The 21,374-nt window shown below is 37.1% G+C and overlaps 1 protein-coding gene across 1 annotated transcript in view; it reads left to right on the top strand.

Moving 5' to 3' along the window:
* Positions 1 to 21,374, top strand: part of LOC100893107 (RING finger protein 17) — a 106,784-nt gene that overhangs the window by 11,147 nt on the left and 74,263 nt on the right. The window contains exons 10-16 of the mRNA XM_030994230.1: positions 324 to 525; positions 1,105 to 1,226; positions 1,651 to 1,857; positions 2,288 to 2,449; positions 3,065 to 3,257; positions 4,177 to 4,261; positions 4,792 to 4,866. Coding sequence (XP_030850090.1) covers positions 324 to 525; positions 1,105 to 1,226; positions 1,651 to 1,857; positions 2,288 to 2,449; positions 3,065 to 3,257; positions 4,177 to 4,261; positions 4,792 to 4,866 — 1,046 coding nt within the window. The remainder of the gene's footprint in view (positions 1 to 323; positions 526 to 1,104; positions 1,227 to 1,650; positions 1,858 to 2,287; positions 2,450 to 3,064; positions 3,258 to 4,176; positions 4,262 to 4,791; positions 4,867 to 21,374) is intronic.

Below are 21,374 nucleotides of genomic sequence, written 5' to 3'. Positions count from 1 at the left end.
TGTCTGGAAGAAAATAATTAACATTGTCACATGGAAAAGAATGGCTCTAATTCCTTCTCATATCAAGTGTCATATGTTTGCGTAGTCCCATGTACCAATTTTTCTGCAGTGCTTTTGACAGTATGTTATTTCAGCAAGATTGGGTCGATTTGCTATGATTCGATGGTTTAAATTGCAACAACACAAAATAAGCTTTTGACAGTACTTCATCAACATTTCCTATGAACTTATAGCATGTCTCTTTCATATATACAGTTGTCGTTTTTGTATCGAGTAGCTATTTAAGCCTTTGTTGACAACACTATATTTCCTTGTGTGATTAGACGTAGCACAGTCGCTGAAGGGGACGTCGAATGCAACCCCCAACATGACGGAGATGATCAGTATACTCAACTCAGCCTCGGAGCTGCCATGTTATGTGATCCAAGATGGCGTCCAGGATGAACCAATCGCATTCCAGTCTGACGATGAGATCATTCAACACGTCATGACACATGGGTCAGTCGATAGTTCCGGCAGATTGAGGTAGGTATATTAGATGCTCTCTCTTAGAGGCACTCTTTAATTAAGGACGGCTGTCTTTGTGGCAAGAATCTTTCAGGAATGATAAATTTCAGTCTTGTTACTGTTGTGATGCATTAACTTTGAGCATTAAAGGGGGTGTAGCATGATGAGACTAGGTGTCTTTCCCATGGCGTGACTAGGGGCCAATCAGGTTTAATACGACTACGGATGACGCGACCGCAGTATTCACGTGCGTGCAACATAAGCGAAACCGAAGCGTGAGGAGACCTTTGGTTTGTTTCGCGAAAGCTAGCGCGCACTGACCATTTATCAAGTCCATTCGTTTACTTGCAGTTGTCCTAAAGAAGTTGTACATGTAGATGGCGTTGACCAGTATTTGCCAGGCTACACCCCTTTAAACTATCATAGGTTATAATCTAATTTTTGAGTACGCCTTTTTTTGGGTACAAATTTAACCATGCTTTATATGTATTCACAAATTAGAATAATCTGGTTGATTGTAACATTTTATTTCATCTTAAAATTTTTGTCATGAATTCCAACCTTAACTTTAAATTCTATTCCTCTTGTAACCATTAGCTGGGACCTGAAGACGCAGGATGATCTACCTGACAATTATGTGCAACCCAAAATTGCAGATACAATTCTTAGCAACTCAAAGCTTTTCTCAGTCACCGCTGCTGGCAAGAGTGAATTAAAAAGTAAGTACTTGTCCATTTTGAATGTCTTGACTCGGATATTCTACCTTTACATACTATTTCAGCACCTGTTTGCAGAGCATTAAAATATTATATCAATATATATCATGGACAAAATTTCATTAAAATAGACAACATACTTAACAGAGCAGAACTGAAGTAAAATCCATGACAAAGCCATATTGCATTTTTCATTTGTATTTATGACAACTGGGAACTATTTTAAAAAGACCAGTATTTAGTGGCATATTCCATGTTACAAAAAAAAAAGCCTAGAGAAATTTTGGCATGCAGCAGTAAAAATGGACTATTAAGCAATGTTTGAACCAAAATCATATGAATGAAAAATTTAGTTTTTAATAGTATGGTGACACAATTTTAAATACAGGGATGACACAAATCTATTTCTCTCTTCTCTCTTTTGCAGGTCCAAGTGGTAAGGGTAGGGGAGACCAAAAGAAGACTCCCAACCCCAAGAACCATGTCTCATCTCAGAACGGAACCGCAGCTCAGGCTCAACAGCAGTCCGCACCAGCCAAGAAACGGGGCCAACAACAGCAGCAGCACCAACCTGCAGCTCCCAGGAAAGCATCGTCACAGGCTGCATCAAAGATTATCGCTTCTTGTTCATCAGGTGAGTCGCAAATTCCAGAGGTGACCCGCCAATTTAGGTAGCTTAGCGATATGAAATTGCTGGAAAGACGATTATGGAGGGGGGATGGGGGTTTTAGGGGGCTTGTGGGTTCTGCATGTGCCTAACACTCTTTTTTTTGTTGAAAGGGGAGGGGAGGAGGCTCTTGCTCCCCCTTCTCCTTCTAGCCTCCTTCTAGAACTGCTTTAGGGGAGGGGTAGATTCTGATGCCATCGCTTGGCTCTTTCATTGTTAATGAGTGCTTTGACTTCTATGTAACATATACACTAGATGAAAGCAATGATGTCTCTTTTACTCCTTTCTGGTAGATTCTGATGCCATCTCTTGGCCCTTTCATCGATAATAAATGATATGACTTCTATGTAAAATATACTAGATGAATACAGTGATGTCTCTTTTCACTCCTTAGTAGCTTCTCAAAATCTGGTCCATGTGGTCCACATTAGATCACCGGCCCGCTTCTACATCCAACGGAAAGCAGACCGCCCTCGATTGGACAGGATGATGAAGGTGCTGTACAAGCTGTGTGAAAGCGAGGACAAGAAGAAAAGGATGCCAGACCCACTAGTTGTCGGTAAGCCTCTTATCATGATTTGGGTAAGAATTAGACGTTGAGTTCAGAAAGAAGCATCGATGTAGACAACTAATCCCAGACTCTCTTCAGAATGGAGGACAGGAGACATCTTCTATGTTTATCTTAGATTTTATGTTACCCACAAATATCCCAGTAAAAAGGAATGTTTCTGAGTTTGTCGTTTAATCGGATGACACCATTTTGTGTTTTTTCCAGGGCTCAGTTGCTGCTGTAAGTTCTCTGTGGACACCCAATGGTACCGTGCAATCATCAAGGCCATCCCTGACTCTGTTCAGAATGGAGGACAGATAACTTCTTCCATATTTTTCTTAGACTTTTCATTACCTACAGATATCCCAGTAAATAGGAATGTTTCTGAGTTTGTCGTTTAATCGGATGACACCATTTTGTGTTTTTTCCAGGGCTCCGTTGCTGCTGTAAGTTCTCTGCAGACAGCCAATGGTACCGTGCAATCATCAAGACCCTTCCAGAGTCCCTTCAGAATGGAGGACAGGAGACATCTTAAATTTTGTTTTTACCTACAAATATCCCAATCAAAAGGAATGTTTCTGAGTTTGTAGTTTAATCTGATGACACCATTTTGTTGTTTCTCAGGGCTCCGCTGCTGCTGTAAGTTCTCTGCAGATAGCCAATGGTACCGTGCAATCATCAAGACCATCCCAGAATCCCTTCAGAACGGAGGACAGGGGACTCTCGACCCTGATGACAAGGGAGATGAGGAGAAAGAGCCCAAGGTAGAGGTCGGCTACATCGATTATGGCAATACAGAATGGGTGCCGATATCCAGGTAAGGGGTCATTCACATATGACTTTGATTCAGGTGGATTCTAAAGCAAGAAATTCTTATGGCCCGAATTCAAAAAGGAGGTTTATGTGCGTCATATGATGCGTTTTGACACGTTTCAAACCAAGGTTTGTACAAACCTCCTTTGTGAATTTAGGCCTTTGAGTTTGTGTATAGCTTTCAGTATCATAGGCCTTCATCTTGATGTTGTCAGCAAGTTAGAGTGGCATGTACTTATATGTAATAAAGTAACAAAAAATATGGGATTACTAGAGGATTACAATTATTTGGCACAAGTATGGAATAAGAATTTGCGAGTTTCCCTAGATGTTTGAAAATGATACTTGTGTGCATTTTTGATACCTAATAGAGGAGGGGGGGGGGGGTCGTTGACCAACCAGTTTTTCCATCATCATGGAAAGACCTGGAAAGTCATGGAAAACTAAGTTCTTCTGGAAAATCATGGAAAGTCATGGAAATTGATCGTGGGTGTGGTCTGTGTGTGGCTACGGTAGTCTTCCAATTTGAAATGGCAATGGACGTGGCATTCCTACACCGCTCGGATAGTGCAACCGATACCAAAATAAAACTTATTTGATCGTGGAATCTGGCAAAAATGGGTCATGGAAAGTCATGGAAAGTCCTAGAATATTTGTTCTCTAATTTCTGTGGGAACCCTGATAACTATTTGGATCCAGAGGCAGAGACGAATAATGAAAAGTATTTCAGGGTAGAAGTCCGGTACCTCAAGTACCCTGTCTTTGGATACTCTCCTCTGTTCATTCTATCCTCTTTCATTTATATGAGATATATTATACGGATGTGTATTTTACTATCGTTTTGTCATTGATTCTTCTCCAAATGCGTTTTCATGGCTCTCTCCTCATTCAGCATACCTCTTCTTCTCTCTCTCTCTTTGTAGATTATGCAAGATCCGTCCCAAGTATGAGCGTGAACCAGACATCGCTATCTGCTGTTCATTGGTCGACATTGTGTCAACACAGAAGGTAGAATTTCTTGTCTTGAATTTATTACTAGATTGCTGATGGATTAGCAACAAAAATACACCTCTAAAAATATTTGACCTCATTTTTCTTTAGGTACTCCGTTTTTTTAAATACCAATATTCTCAACCTTCCATTCCTTTAATTTTTTCATCTTCTGCACCTTGTAAAATAATCATGTATCAACATAATTATGCACTGCCACTTGTGTAAAGAGGGTATAACAGATGTCTCAAAATAGACCATTTTCGCAATATGGCCAAGTCTGATGTATAATTCTTTGTGAGGTGCTTCGATGTAAATCATTTCATTCATCTGTTACGAATAATTGTATTTCAATAGTCAGAATGCGAACTACATACGTTAGTTGTTGCCAGGTAGGACAAACATTATGGCTTGTCCTAACTTACAACAGGTAATGTAAATTTCAACTTTTGTTAAAATATATATTTCTTCGACCAGTTTCTTTCCTATAAAGTTTAAATTGACATTCCAGCTGATACTGATACTTTGTTTTACCATGTTTTTTGTAGGATGGAAGGTGGCCTAGAGAAGCTTCTGAAGCCTTTCAAGCCATGGTAGAGGGGCAGGAGGCAGTCCTGATGAGCGTAAGTTCGCATTACATCACTAAGTGATTACTTTGTTTATTTTTAACCATACACTCCTATTAACCTGTTGGCTTTTGACAACAAAATGCTTTAATCATATTCGTGAAAAAAACAAAACACCGGTGGAAGGTGGCCAAGAGAAGCCTCAGAAGCCTTTCAAGCCATGGTAGAGGGGCAGGAGGCAGTCTTGACGAGCGTAAGTTCACATTTAAACCACTCAGTGATTACTTTGTTTATATTGGAACATACACTCTCATTACCCTGTTGGCTTTCATGAAAATGAATACTTTAATCATATTCATACAAAAAACAAAACACCGGTGGAAGGTGGCCAATAGAAACCTCACAAGCTTTTCAAGCCATGGTAGAGGGGCAGGAGACAGTCCTGATGAGTGTAAGTTCACATTACATCACTCACTGATTACCCTATACAGTAATAACAACCAAGTCATTCACAACCAAAACCATTCACACTAAACCGAAAATTGGGATAACAGGTGGTCAAGAGAAACCTCTGAAACATTTCAAGCGATGGTAGAATGACAGGATACAGTCTTGATGAGTTCTCGTAGAACACAAACTTATTCACTTATTCACATTATACCATGCACACACATTGATGGTAATATTGACACAGGATGGAATTATGTGAAGCGTAAGTTTTTATTTCATGCTCTTTCCTTGCTGGAGTTGGATTGTATGTAACACTGTAAAATGCATACACCTCGATTTGTCTGTTGAGAGCCAGAAGGGTGCTAAATCATACTTTTACATATAATTCAAATGATTTTATTTTTCAAGCAAAACATAATACAATTAATAACTATATTACAAAAGTATGCGATGAAACAACAGGTAATAATAGAAAAAGTATGAGAAACGAGGAACTAACTAGAAGCAGAGCTTTTTGAAGTGTTAGTTCATCAGATGCTGTTTTATGATATAACATGAACACAGTATGCTTAGAAAATCAATAAATAGAACAAAATATGTAGCTAAGAAATTATAGATTTTTTGGGGGACAAAATAAAAGAGAGGAAAAAATGGAGGAAAATAGTAAAAGGCAAAAATAAAGAAAGATACAAAATTGGAAAATGAATGATAGAAAAAGCTCTAGAAAAAGGAGGTTAGATCAGTAGAAAGAGGAACTGCTTTGTGTATGTGTGTGACATTTTCAAACTGAAACAACAACATAATGGCAGGTGACACTATACATGTACATTTGACACTGAGCCTTTTCATGTCACAGCATTAAAGAGGGCTTTCTTTCTTTATTTCACTTCTATAATGGGCATGTGTTATACCACAGCAATGTAGTGTACTCTGTCCTCCACAATATTGGCTTTTTAAGGAGTCAAGTGTGTACCTCTGATTCAATATTAATTTCATATACCATTAAATCCATCAATCAAATCTTGTCAGATGCGGAATTTCTGCCATAAAATAATTTGCACCTGCTACCAAATGCACTTGAACTTTTTTTCAAGGAGGTGTACATGTATGTATTAAAGCAGCTGATATCATAAGTGCTTTTGTTCATGCAAGAAGTATTATCGTTCATATGTAAATATTGACTAGTAACCAGTTGATTACTGAATTCTGTCATCCCTCCAGGCATTGTTACCCATCCATATTATCTGACTAAAATGTTTACTGTATTTGCCGGGGATAAGGCCGCAATGTTTTTGAAAGAAAAACTATCAAAAAGTTGGGGTGCGGACTTAACGCTACAACAAAAAAATTCAGCGGTCAAAACAGCACGTCCATTTGATCATATGGGACTAGGATGACTAGACAATGGTACAGGACAATTCTAGAATAACTCCACACAACTTGCCCAGAATTTTAAGTTGCATAAAAAAAAGCATAACTTAGGCCACTTAAAAAAATATACATGTTTAGCGTCCCCGCCCGCTTCCTTTTTGGGGGCCGCCTCCTATTTTTATTTTATTTTTTTGAAAATTTTTTGAATTTTTTTTTTTTGATTTTTTTTTTTTTAAAGAAAAAAAACATGAAAAACACTGCTAAAATGGATCTATTTCTGATTAAAAAAAAAAAAAAAAAAATTGTCGGCGGCCATCTTGAAAAATAACCCGACTGTCAGGGAAAATGTACCGAGCGGCCATTTTGAAAGAAAAAAAAAAAAAAAAAAGGGCCTCCTCCTTCCTATTTTTCCAAAAAACAGGACGCTAAACACATTTTTTTTTTTATTTGGCCTTATTTGTCTATTAAAATCTGCCGATAGATCTAGATCTAAGTCCGTACCATTGGCATTGCATTGCCAAAAACTAAAAGAAGGGACAGGCCGTTACTATACTTAAGGAGCTAGCTGCCGCTAGCGCAGGTCGAAAACGCGATTCCGGATTACACCGCACATCATGGTAGGAGTATTGTAGGTAGTGCTGTAGCTCGGAACCCAAAACCCGGACCCGGCCCGACCCGGCAATTTTCCAAATTTCTTAACGGGACCCGGAAAGGTCCGGTAACCCGGTGAGAGTTGGACTGAAATAATATTGACTAGATTCTATTTGAGAGCTACTACAAACACATCTTGTGTGACCTAATGACCTTGTCCTGAATAGAGGGCACATCACTTCATTTTGTTTATCATGCTGTCTGAGTCCAGACATAAGTCCCAGGTCAGCATAAATTATCACCCTTAATCCACTCCCTAAAAAGATGAAGCATTTATATGGCTAGCTACATGTATGTAGGAATCCTAAAAATAGCTCATTTCCCTGTCAGAGTGCACAAACAACATGCTCTACTATGATTGGTCTGTTCGTCTGCCAATTAAAAACAATGATCACATGTAAGGCACATGCCATGCTTAACCGATATTTGCATATTTTTTGGAAAGTGCGCTTGCCGGACAAAGGCTGCATGTTGAACCTTTGAACCTTGGAACCCTGTTCAAAGGAACCGCGGTGTAATGTTACACCCAGCTGGGTCCAAGCTGTCTGGCATGCATTAATCTTTGATAGGGAATGTTTTTGTATTCTAAATTTCTGCCACATGATAGTGAAAGAGATATATCGGATGTGAATGAATTTTTGGGGGGATGGAGAGACACAATGAAAGAAACTTAAGAAAGAAAAGAAAACATGAGAAAAACTACATTACGTAAATAATTCTGTACTTTTATTTTTTTTAGAGAAAGAAGATCAAATTGATTTGAGGGGGGGGGGGGGGGGAGGTTTAAAACACATTTGGAAGATGAGTAAATAGAATTGAAAAAAGGTAGAGATGGAAGGAAGAACGATGATGAAGATAACTTCTTTTTCCTTCTCATCTCTAAAGACTATCAACATGTCACACTTTTTATGCCTCCGCCACCGAAGGTGGTGCTGGAGGCATCATGTTTTCGGGTTGTCCGTCCGTACGTCCGTCCCGTTTGACCGTTATCACAATATCTCAAGAACCATTTAAGATTTAAACTTAAGACTCGGGAATAGTATTTATCACCATAGGAAGACGATCTGATTAGATTTTGGAGTACGTAGGTCAAAGGTCACAGGTCACAGAGGTCAACTTATGAAATTCCTTGTATTGAGTTTGTTAGCGCGATATCTCAAGAACCATTTGAGATTTAAACTTCAAACTTAAGGATAGTATGTATCACCATAGGAAGACGATCTGATTAGATTTTGGAGCACGTATGTCAAAGGTCAAGGGTCACAGAGGTCAACTTATGAAATTCCATACATTGAGATTGTTATCATGATATCTCAAGAACCACTGGAGATTTAAACTTCAAACTTAATGATAGTGTGTTTCACCATAGGAAGACAATCTGATTAGATTTTGGAGCACGTAGGTCAAAGGTCAAGGGTCACAGAGGTCAACTTATGAAATTCCATACATTGAGATTGTTATCATGATATCTCAAGAACCACTGGAGATGTAAAAACTTCAAACTTAAGGATAGTATGTATCACCATAGGAAGACGATCTGATTAGATTTTGGAGCACGTAGGTCAAAGGTCACAGGTCACAGAGGTCAACTTATGAAATTCCATACATTGAGATTGTTATCATAATATCTCAAGAACCACTGGAGATTTAAACTTCAAACTTAATGATAGTGTGTATCACCATAGGAAGACAATCTGATTAGATTTTGGAGCACGTAGGTCAAAGGTCAAGGGTCACAGAGGTCAACTTATGACATTCCATACATTGAGATCGTTATCGCGATATCTCAAGAACCACTGGAGAATTTTCACTTCAAACTTAATGATAGTATGTATCACCATATCATAATATCTCAAGAACCACTGGAGATTTAAACTTCAAACTTAATGATAGTGTGTTTCACCATAGGAAGACAATCTGATTAGATTTTGGAGCACGTAGGTCAAAGGTCAAGGGTCACAGAGGTCAACTTATGAAATTCCATACATTGAGATTGTTATCATGATATCTCAAGAACCACTGGAGATTTAAACTCCAAACTTGTTTAATTTTCTTCTAATCTGGGCTAAAACATTTTGTTCAATTTTGGTTAAAAATTAAGGCAGAGAGAAACAGGGGAATAAGAGAGAGGATGTAGTCTGAGGATGGACCCCAATAATTATCTTCAGAGAACAAATTAGCTTAAGTATTGTTTGCTAATTAAATCCGCTTGTCAGGAAGTATTTTGGTAATGAAATTACTCTTTAATTTAACTCTCTGCCGACTTCATCTCAGCTCAGCCTCCACCTCAAGCATAGCAAATTTTCACAGACATACTCTCATAAACATTATGTCAGCTAGGTCAACAAACTTCATAATTTATGAATCATCTGTTCTACTGTGCCAGCAATCACTGAACTTTAATTTATGCTGGTTTGACTCTCCGCCAACTCGGGGGAAACTTTCTGATTGGTCAGTCACATCACTTGCAGCATGCTTGCAGGCAGGGCCAGGGAGATGCATATACACACTTGAACACACAACACAAAATCTATGTGTGCAGTGTCTATCGCAAACACAGGTCAACAGATGTAAAAGATCGAGCCATCATGCAGTGTTTGTTTACAGTTACTTTTGACGGTTTTATCGTGATGAAAGATAAGTACATGTAGATAATGAACAATGAGCTATTTAAAAACTCTTTTTTACTGCCGGGTTTAGTTACCGAGTTGATCTAATTCTGACTACAGTTCGGCCCGGAACTGGTCCGGCCCGAGATGCTCAACCCGGCGGGTTGGAACCCGGTAAGCCTTCCGGGCTACAGCACTAATTGTAGGATACCAAATCTGTGTGCGATACAGTACTAGCTTAAAAGTCGAAGAAGATCTGCTTAATTACGATCATTTTTGAGGTAAAGTTCTGCTAAATTTATAAGAATATTGATGAATTTGGTAATCAGTTTGTAAAAAAAAAGAGTGTTCTACGAGAAAATTATGATTATTTTGTTTGGTCCGTTTTTTTGTTCTCTCTTTTTTTTTTCTCTTTTTTTTCCTCTACGAAATGTCGAAGTTGGGGGTGCTGACTATGCAGCGCTGCGGCCTTATCGCCGGCAAATACAGTACTTGTCAGGAAAACTCAGAAGGTACAATACATGTGCATTGTACATTACATGTATCTGTTTGTTGAGATATTGAACAGTTTGGAAATAAATACAATGAAAATACTGTACCAAAGATCCAAACGTTGGTATTACCATGTAAACTGAGCATAGGCAGAGGCATATTGTCTGCCGGTAATCATTTGCAACATGCAATTACGCCACCTAGCACAATGAACGCAAATCCTATAGCTAACACTGGTTGGAAAATACTTAAGATGGTCAGAAGAAAGCTATTATCTGAATTTGTGTTCTGCTCACTTCTTGTTTTCATGAGTGTTGTCATCAGGGACTTGGTGGCGAAAGACTGCATTGTTGCATGCTCTGCAGTTTGAGGAGACAGAGGATTATCATCTACCAGCGAGTATGGGCATGGGTGTACAGTGGTGTTTGTTTGTGTATTGTTTGAGGGATCCCAGACAAAGTCTTTACAGTCGCACCTGTCGGTGAGGTCGGGTATGGTGGCAGTACAGCAAAATGTAGGGTACGATCTCTTAATCATCCAAAACGTTTGCACTAGAATGTTGTCTCTCTGTGCAGGTTGCGTAAGCAGGGGTAACCTCAAGCCACGTTGATAGCATTTGATATGGCCACGCAGAGTTCCGATAGGAGCCGTACAGTGTAGAGAGACCCATACCCCTATTTGATGATCTCCCGTCAATTGACATTGTGCCCTGCCAGGAGGATAAGCAATACGCAACCCTATTCTTACCGTATACTCGTCCAAAAGCTCGCTGTCTTTGTACACGGTAAGGATGTATGTACCCACGTCAGTTCGTTTAACAGGGTTGATTGTAAGGTAGAGGCAGCAAGTACTGCTTTCACAGTGATGACCAAGGGTATGCCTTTGAGGAATCAGGTTTGATTCAGGATAGGCCAAACTGTAAAATGGAGGCAGATACCCCTTCCTTAAAGTGATATCTGTACTGTCGCAAGGATATTGGAAATCAAGTAGTGCCACCTCTCCTTCTACCAATCTCAGTATTTCAGATTTACACTCACACTGGGTTAGCATGGTAGCTACAATTAGAATTAAATGGAATATTATTTTCGGCTTTATTACAGTTTCTGGTAACTTATCCATACTTTGATAGCAGAAGTTGATATACTTTGAAGTCAGATTTGTGAATGATACAAATGGCAGATATCACATTATTGTGAACCCTGGTTCAAGTTCCACAGTACCAATGACCTTTGGCTATATAGTACATTTGCCACTCTCAACACAGGTGTAGTAAACAGGTATGGTATGAAGCAATTCTGGAATGACTTCTGCTCCTCAGGATAATGATTATAGGTCACTTGGACATCCCATATGTGGATTACTATGACTTTTTTGTTTGGTAGTCACTTAGTTTTGGAAGTTGATGAAGATCCATTTTCTTATCCAACTGGAAATACTCTCAGCAAGCTTAATTCCAGGTGAACCTATGAATATGTAAATGTTGGGAAAATGCAAGATTTTAACAAAACAGTCATGATGTCCCTTTTCCTTAATAAATCAGGGTGAAATTCACATTCCTTCTAGAATATACATAGCAACACTTACAACATTTTTATGAAATTGATTTAGCACTCTTATGCTTCAGTCATGCCTGAGTATTTGGCTTGTGTATTGTTGCATATTTATTGCAAGCTGTTTTAACATTTATTCACATTTCTTGATATCAAGAAATTAATTCTTGATATCAAGAAATCGAATTCTAGATATCAAGAATTACCATTGCTATACATATGTTATAAAAAATGGTCATTTGTCACCAGTTGTCAGCATGAATAGAGGGATATTTCAAGGCTGCCCTATATCACCGTACTTATTTTTAATGGCTACAGAGATTTTAGGCATTTCAATCCGAAATAACAGGCTTATAAAAGGAATCCAAATTGGTAATCAGGAATACAAGATCAGTATGTATGCTGACGATACCACCTGTTTTTTGAATGGAGACTTGGAATCTATTAATCAATTGTTCAATACTTTTGATTCCTTTAGTAAGTTTTCTGGCTGCAAAGTTAATATATTGAAAAGTGAGGGTATTTGGCTTGGATCCTTAAAAGACTCACATGAAAAACCGTATGGTCAAAAAGGTCTTGTTTGGAATCAGTCCAAATTTTCATGTTTGGGTATCCATTTTTCACTAGATTTAGATCTGCTTTTTTATTTGAACTTTAATGCAAGACTAAGCAAAATTGAACAACTATTGAACTGTTGGCGCTCAAGATGCATCTCTCATAGGGAAGGTTACAGTTCTCAAGTCTCTTATATTACCACAATTTTTATTTTTGTTCACGACACTTTGTATTAATATTCCTGAAAAGTTTTTTAAAAAGTTGGAATCTGTATTTTTTAAGTTCATATGGACTGGAGGGAATGATAGAGTAAAACGCAAATTGTTTTATAATGATTATGATCATTGTGGTTTAAAAATGATTGATATTAGATCTTTTGCCAGTGTGCAGAAACTTATTTGGTCGAGGTATTTACTGAATGGTGAATTTGATAGTCCTTGGAAACAAATAGAAATAATCAATCTGTCTGAATTTCACTCAGATCCAGAGGATTTATTTAGAGCCCATGCCACTGAAAAGATTTTGAAAAGGTTGAATATGCATCTTGCAGAGACTATAAGGGTGTGGTATGCTTTCAGATCAAGATTGTTGTCTGATTCTAATCTGGTGGAAATACACAGATGAGATAGCTTATGGTACGACAAAAATGTCTGCTTGAAAACGAAAAGGTTGTTTTATTACCCTGCTTGGTATGAAAGGGGAATTAAAACAATACAGGATTTGATCTATGATGGAACACGTTTCAAAGAATTTTTTGAGTTAGTATTAGAGTTTGACATACATGTACCAATTGGTGATAAAAGAAAATATTTGTCCATTACTAAGGCAATTCCTATATATAGATTACGGTCTAAAGATAATAGAGATCCACTCAGATTTTTAAAAGAGAAACTATTGGTTACTAAACATTTCTCTAAATTCTCGTATTCAATTTTTAAGGAATCTGTCGTTCCCCAAAAGAGATCGGATAAATGGAATGATATTTTTAATATAGAAAAGGATAATGAGGATTGGTCTTTGGTTCATAAGGTAAATTTTAAATGCACCATTGAAACGCAGTTGCATTCCTTTTATTTTAAATCATTTCACAGAGCTATTGCCACAAATGATTTTTTATATAAGATAAAAATGTCTGACACTGAACTATGCAATCTGTGTGAGCGATTACCAGACTCAATTGAACATTTTTTAATATATTGTGAAGTTGTAAGGACACTTTGGACTGCCCTAGAAAATTATTTATCTTTAAAACTTAAAAAGAAGTTATTTTCTCGGATTTTGAAAGAATGTTTGGTTGTCCCAAGGACTATCAAAATTCAATATGTATAAATTTCTTTCTTTTGTGTACCAGGTTCTACATTCACTGCTGCAAATTTAAGAAAGAGAAACCAAATTTCCATGGTCTTATATCTTTGATAAAAATTAAGTTTAAATCTGAATATGTAATTGCAGCCAAATATGGCAAGTTAAGCCTCCATTTAAAACAGTTTATATTTGAGTTGTAGTGGACTATATGATGTTTTTGTCATTTCACTTTCCTGTACATGATTGTCATTAGCCAGTTGGCTTTTATGTTATTTTTGAGTACCCAATAAAAAGGGAAAAAAAAAAAAAAGAATTACCTGATTGCTTTACAACAGAAAATCGTTTCTTGATATCAAGAAATAGGAATAAATGTTAAAACGGCTTGCCATAAATACGCAGCAATACACAAGCCGTATACGCAAAGGTGTGACCGAGGCATTAGAGATATTGACAAATAAAATCTCACAACTGTACTTACAGAATTATCATTTTATATTACAATTCACGATGTACTGTAGTCTGATTGTAGAATATTTTTGATACACGCATTTGAAGTACATGTATAATTATTCCTTATCTCATGAAAACTACAAAAAAAAATTATGTTTCATGATATTCAAATTCATGAATCCATTTGGAATTTGTGAAGAAAAAGTGTTTCTTAGACCCAAAGTATGAGATTCAGTAAAAGGCTTAAAGATCAAAATAGATGAAATGTAATCTGTATTTTGATCATAAATCAAATGAAGTCAAAAACAATATCACACTTTGAAAATACATACCAAGATTCAGCCTTGTTGTGAGGAATGTGATGATTGGACAAAGGCATGACACAAATTTAGTTAAAAAGTTGTCCAAAAATGTTGATGGAGGTTTGGTACATGTAGATCAGTACTGTACATGTAATACATGTTAATGTAATGTGGCATGGACGTCTAATAATGTTGGGCCTAAACTATGATTGTCATGTGTAGCTCCCAAACTTGCAATATCACAGGCCTACATTCACCAGAGTGTTCTCTCTGCTCTGCGGATGAAAAATAAACATTTGCCATTTTCAACTTGGGTTGAGTGTATTTATAAGGATTCTAAGATTCCTTTGTTTAATAGGGCAGCTTGGCTCAAGCAAAGGTAGTAGTAATGCATACTCTTGTAGGGATCTTGAGGTCTTTGTCTATCCTTCAGCCACAATTTTATATATATATCTTACATTCGTTTCTGTAAAAAGAAATTATCAACACGTGCTAATGAACTTGGGTCATGTATGTATCTTGCAGAGCCAATGCACTGATTAGATTTTGGGGTTGTGAGATCCAAGGTCAAAGGTCACAAGAATCATTATGTATGCATAAATAGCTTGTGATCGCGTTATCTCAAGATCTCATTGATAGATTCCCGCCAAACTTCGGTCATGTATTTATCTTGCAGAGCCAATGAACTAATTGGGGGTAACAAGGTCAAATGTCACAGGTCACAGGGCTCATTATGTTTGCAAAAATAGCTCGCTTCTGTTTTGGTTTGTAAAATTGCTCCATGGCGGAGGCATCGTTTTCGACTGCGCGCGGTCGAAGGTCCATCTAGTTTTTAAGGAGAAGGTTCATTGATTTAAAAAACTAACTTTAATGTCATTATTGCAAAGGTGACACTTTGATTGGCCAAGGTTATCAAAAGCCAATGCGTGGAAACATTAGAAGTAATTATTATTACAATTTACAAAACGCTTAGATACAGCCCTGACATAGCACCTGAAAAGGCTCCCCGGTCGCTGCTGACATATGACGTCACATGTTGAACATGATGTGCACAAGCAGATGATGTCCCATGACATCTCACACAACTTCAGTGCCTGTTTTGTATGCAAGAATAACAAAAAAAGAAGGAATCCGTCGCTTGTAAACAAAAATAAGATGCCATTGTATTGTCAGCTGCATACACCGCGGCATGTCCGGCGTTTCAAGAGGGAACAAATGACGTCCATGCTATCATTCCGTAGGTTTTTTTAATTTGAAAGTGTGGTTTCTTTGTTCATTAACCCCTATCCTGTGTATTTACAAACAAAAGAATTTAGTTATCAGAATGGGGGTCATATCCCTTTTTGAATGGTGTAAAATTCCATCACATTTATATACACGAAACTTATTATAATTTGAGAAATAAAAGCATTGCAATTATGTTCATCCTTTTGGATGTTGTCTTCTTGGGCAAGGTTGGTTCATATTGTGACGGCTCATATTGTGACGGCATTAAAACATCGTTTTTTTTCCGGTGAATCTCTCGCATATCCCAGATGCTATGGAGGTTGTTTTATTTGTATTTTTTATAAATTACCCGATATGTAGTTGACCTAAAACTTGCATGATGGCCATCTGTTAGCTTACCAGTTCTAGTAATACGCTATTTGTCTTATTTGTGATTTTCTATGAACCCGCACTTAATAAAGACCATCAATATTACTGGGCCAGAAGGGATTAGACCACACAGCGAGGTCACTGACAGGTGGCTATCTCATTAACTCAGCTCTCAAGTCTCAACTAACATAAGAAAAAGAGGATCATGGGGGACCAACAGGCACCGACTGGGGAAGTTTTCTATATAGAGGGAGCAAGTAGCTACAAGTAGGACAGTGAGGCTTTAAGTTCATGCATATGTTGTCTTTCCATGTATATTATCAGGTACTTGTCAGAAGATGTTTACTTTATAGTTATTTATTAAAAAATGATATACATATATTTGCACATGATAAAAAGGGTAGTAATTTGGTTCCGTCTCAAGCAAATCTCTGATGTGTGTGCACTAGAATACAGCTGTGTTTGCCCAGCTGCTACACTTCACTGTGTAGATTATACAACTTGAAACTTGCTGATAAGCTGATTAACCAGGTTATAATTTCATTCATGTGTTACAAAGTTTAGATGTATATGTATCTTTATTTTAGTGCTTTGAATGATATAATTTATAATTTGTTTTCATTACTTGTCAGGTGTTCTTGAAGTATGACTGTATGGTTATCGGAGGAAGACTACTGCTCACCAAGTTGGTTAAAAGTTTTGAGCATAAAAAGATGAGAGAAACAGATATGCTAAAGTGTATTAAGGAAAATTCCAGTTGAGGATAAAGTACTTAACTAATGAATTTATGATCAAACAACAACTAGCAGCAAGCACTTGTCCTATTTGTTCCTATTTGTTATGTACTAGAAATAAGCACAGTGTTTTTTTTCTTTTTTTTCTTCAAAATTGCCAATTCTGCATGGGAATTCCATTTCAAAGTGACTACCGGTAGTGAATGGATGTATTTTTGTCCATAGAAATTGTACACTTCAGATTTTGCTTACTGAGATGATGCATAGAAAACATTGCAGTGTATATATGTAATTCAAATAAGTTATAGCCAGCTTGTACAAATATATGAAAGTTCATGTAGCACTCGGGTCAGTTTCGTTCACACCAAAACATTCGCTTCGCACTAACTCATATTACACTACCATTAACAAATTAATAAATCCACTCAGTGCTACATGTACATGTATATATGAGTGACATCTGCTAAGAGAAACAGATCTGGAAATTCTCTTTTATGCACTCCTTGTTACAGTATAAAAAAATACTTTTATGTTTGCAGGAGCTTCTGTAGGATTTGGTGTTGTGAAAGAGCAATTTTTTTTCACAGTGATCCTGTATAATTACGTATGTTATTGCCATATTACCAGATTTCTTTTGCAGCTTACCAGAGCTATATCGCTTACCACTCCTGTTTATTTTTATCGCTGCCTTGTAATCACCACCTTGTTAGCACAATATTCACTTGTTATAATAGTCACATTCACTGAATCCAAGAAATTTTATCAACAGGTTTCCACAGTTACAGAAATACAAATGTTGATTCTTGACTTTTTATTTATCCAAATTGGAATATGTGGGCATACAGGTGTATAAAGGAAAATTAAAGATCACTGTTTATTATTTTTTAATAGAAAAAAAAAATGACTTTCATAAATTGGTTTATATATTTTGCCAGATGCTGATTTCATATTGAAATATTGTGTCATCAGATCCAAGAATAAAAAATGTTTCCATTTGGTAAACTTACATTTACATGTTATTGTTTTGTCGATACAAATTTAAAATAATGAGTAATAATAGTGTAGTTTACCAAGGAAAGCCTCATCAGTACCAATGCTGCTCTTCCAGAGGGCCTGTAATTATTAATACCTATGGAGACTGGCAAATGTAGATGTTAGTACTGGGCTGTGATTCAAACCCCAACCATTGTAATTATAGTCAAGTGAATGAACACTTCCACATACCGTCTGATAATCAATAAAAAAATAATCACAGGCACACATGGCTCTGTTTGAAATTGTTATACCAGAAATGACATGAACTGCACTTTTTTTAAAGCCGAGCGGTACAGCCCCATAGGAAAATGGTACAGTGGTGTTGCCGAGAGTGGTTTCACTAAAAGGCTTGAATATTGGCAATGTATGTTTGGTTATATCTATCATTCATAACCAGAGTGTTACAAGTACATGTATAGTCAAAGAACTGGTTTTGGATAAAGAAGCCCATGGGAACAGGGGAAAATAGTAATTTAAGAAACAACGCTGCTCAGGTGAATTAGGTGCAGACCGTTTTCAAATACAATAATCTACATATTCCTTTCTGTGCCTCATTCTGCATTTTGTTAATGCTTTGAATTCTCTAGATGAATACATGTACACAGATATGACAACCAGTACGATTTTATTGTATTACTATGAGTAAAATAATAAGAGTAAAATACAAAAATAAAATATTGCCTCTTGAAAATACGATTTTTCATCTTTTAAAGAATACAAAATAAAAGATTAATAAATCCTTAGAAATTGAGAATCGCATAGAAACATGTACAAGTAAACCCTTGACAAAAAACTTTGCTTTACAATTTTCACATTAAATGTTAATAACACAGCAAACATTTTACTTGACTGTTCTTACCAGTAAAAAAAAATTCTGACATTTTACTGTCCTGGCGCCATTTTTCACTCACTGATCTGATTTTGAATAAATATATATTTTTGTGTCCAGAGGGTGGAATCTCTGTGTACAGCAAGGGTCCACTTGGTTACTCTATGCAATGGGTTAAAGAGTACAAACGCCAATGAATGTGAATTAAACTTCGGGACTTTATGCAGTTGGGAGTTTCATGTAAACTGCTTTTTCCTGGCTATTACTCTTCTTTTTCTTGAGCTTATTCATCTTCTGGTGGCTTTCTCGTTTACCCTTGAACAGAATAATACCACTAATCACAAGAAACACCATTACAATTAGAAGTACTGGCATGAACATACAGAAGATAGTCAGGAGATACCTATTCTCTGAAGTGTGCTTAGTTGGTGTTTGTGCAAGTGCATCATTTGTTTCGTTAGAGACAGGAGTCTTAGAGTTCTCTGAAATTTGAGAATTTGATGGATCTGATGATGTTTTGGGACAAGGATCTATGGTACTATTTGACTGTGTGTCGTTTGAGGGATCCCACACTGAGTCTGTACATTCGCACAGATCCGTGGGTCGCTGTTGCGTCGAAGTGCAGCAGAACGTCGGATACGATCTCTTAACCACCCAGAACGTCTGCTCCAAGACCTGGTTGGTTTGGAACGGCATAGCCACAGGGGGGATCCTCATTCCACGTTGGAAGCATTTGATCTCGCCCGGAAGGGTTCCGACGGGAGCAGTGCAATGCAGCGAAACCCAGTCCCCCACTCTGTACTCGTGGCTCAACTTGCACGATGCCTTGCCGGGTGGATAATCCACAAGCAGCCCAATTCTTTTGGTGTTTTCATCCAGTATCTCATCTCCTTGATACACAGTAAGGATGCATGTCCCCTCGTCTTTTCTGGTAACAGGATTTATCGCAAGGTGGATAGAACAAATTTCGTTTTCAGTCTCATTTTGATCCTGAACAATGTATCTCTTAGGAAGTGAGCTTGTTTCAAGATTCGAGTTGTAAAATGGGGCCTTGTCTCCCATCCGTAGGGTTACCCTTGTGCAGAAACATGGGTATTGGAAGTCCAGATTTGCCTCATCCCCTTCTGTTAATTTCAGTGTCTCAGAATCACATTGTGCAAATAGGATTGCAATTATGATCAGGGCGAGAGATTTTAGTTTATATTGGCATTTGATGGGAACTTCTTGAAAGGTATCCATGCTTTTGTGGTAGTGCAGTCCGGACACAGATGTGAGAAATGATCAAAACAAGATCTACTGTATATCATCTAAATGCTTCCGAACAACAGTGATATTCAAGTGCATATGATTCAGAGGTACTTGTCTCTTTTGAAGAAGACTGCTATTCCATGTCTAAACCTACCGGTATATAGACATTTTCATTATTCCAAGACATCAAGGGAATATTCCAAATGACTTGCACCATTTAAGAATACAGTGTCAATGTATGTTAACCTGGAATGCTATGAAATGAATGGTCCTTTCTTCCATCTAGAAGGTAGAGTAGAAGTTGCTGTTGTTCATCCAAAATATCTCTGCAGAATATGCATGAAACTTTGACCTGTATCTTGTTCTTGGCATCAGTGCCTTCATGATTTTAAAACCAAATCTGCATTTCTTTGCCAATTCAATACATATTAATGAAGGTTGATTAGAAACAAGTTATTTTATCAATGAATTCCGAAGATTTTCTTTTGTGTCAGACTGAGAACTTCCATATGTTATCCAACTGAGAGTTAAAGTGAAACTTGAAGCTGAAAGATATAAAAGAGTGAAAACTCAGTGTAATAGATACATGTAATGTAAACATAAATTAAAAATTAATAGAAATAGAACATGTCCAAGGGAAGTACTGTAGTATCATTATTATCATCATAAACAACATTACGAGAGGGAGTGATAGAGGGATGACAAACTGAGATTAATAGTGGAAATCAACTACACAATTCAATGTTGATAAAAGTGAAATTCATGCTTACTGCAAAGACCTCAGGCAAAATTTCTCCAAGACCATCAGATCATTTAGATATTGTCAATTGGCAAGTGTCAATAGCAGCTCCCATGACTGTAACCAGCAATTTTGTCCACCAATAGATCGCAACAACAATATTTCATTAAGTAGAATAACAGATTGCATTTGTAATGAACTTTAGTGCCATTGACAGATGGTGATCCTCCCATGCTGTTTCTATTCAGTATAGTTCTGAGTTTATTGATTGTGTAGCACGTATTATAGGAGGAAAATGATCAAGGCTGACATTTAATATTTTTTCGTTGTATTAAGCATTGTGTTGGACTTTTATACTGATTACTTGTGGACATGTATATCCATGTGTAAATCATGCAATTACATATTGTACATTATCATATCCAAAGGATTGATCTTGTTTTATAATGCCTGTTTAACAAAGAAGTTTTGAAGTCCAGTGTGTGACCTGTACAGTACACTGTATGTCCCATTGATACCTATGACATGAACCTTGATCAGACGAAATGTATCAAATAATCTATTTTTGTCAATTTTTTTCAGTTTATGTTTATCATCCATTATGCTAAAACATTTTGTTCACAACATGAACAAATACATGTACCTTTGA

The sequence above is a fragment of the Strongylocentrotus purpuratus genome, unplaced genomic scaffold, assembly GCF_000002235.5.
Source record: "Strongylocentrotus purpuratus isolate Spur 01 unplaced genomic scaffold, Spur_5.0 spur5_scaffold_21, whole genome shotgun sequence".
Lineage (NCBI taxonomy): Eukaryota > Metazoa > Echinodermata > Echinoidea > Camarodonta > Strongylocentrotidae > Strongylocentrotus > Strongylocentrotus purpuratus.
The sequence above is the reverse complement of the archived record's forward strand: the minus strand, read 5'-3'. Positions and strand labels throughout refer to the sequence as shown.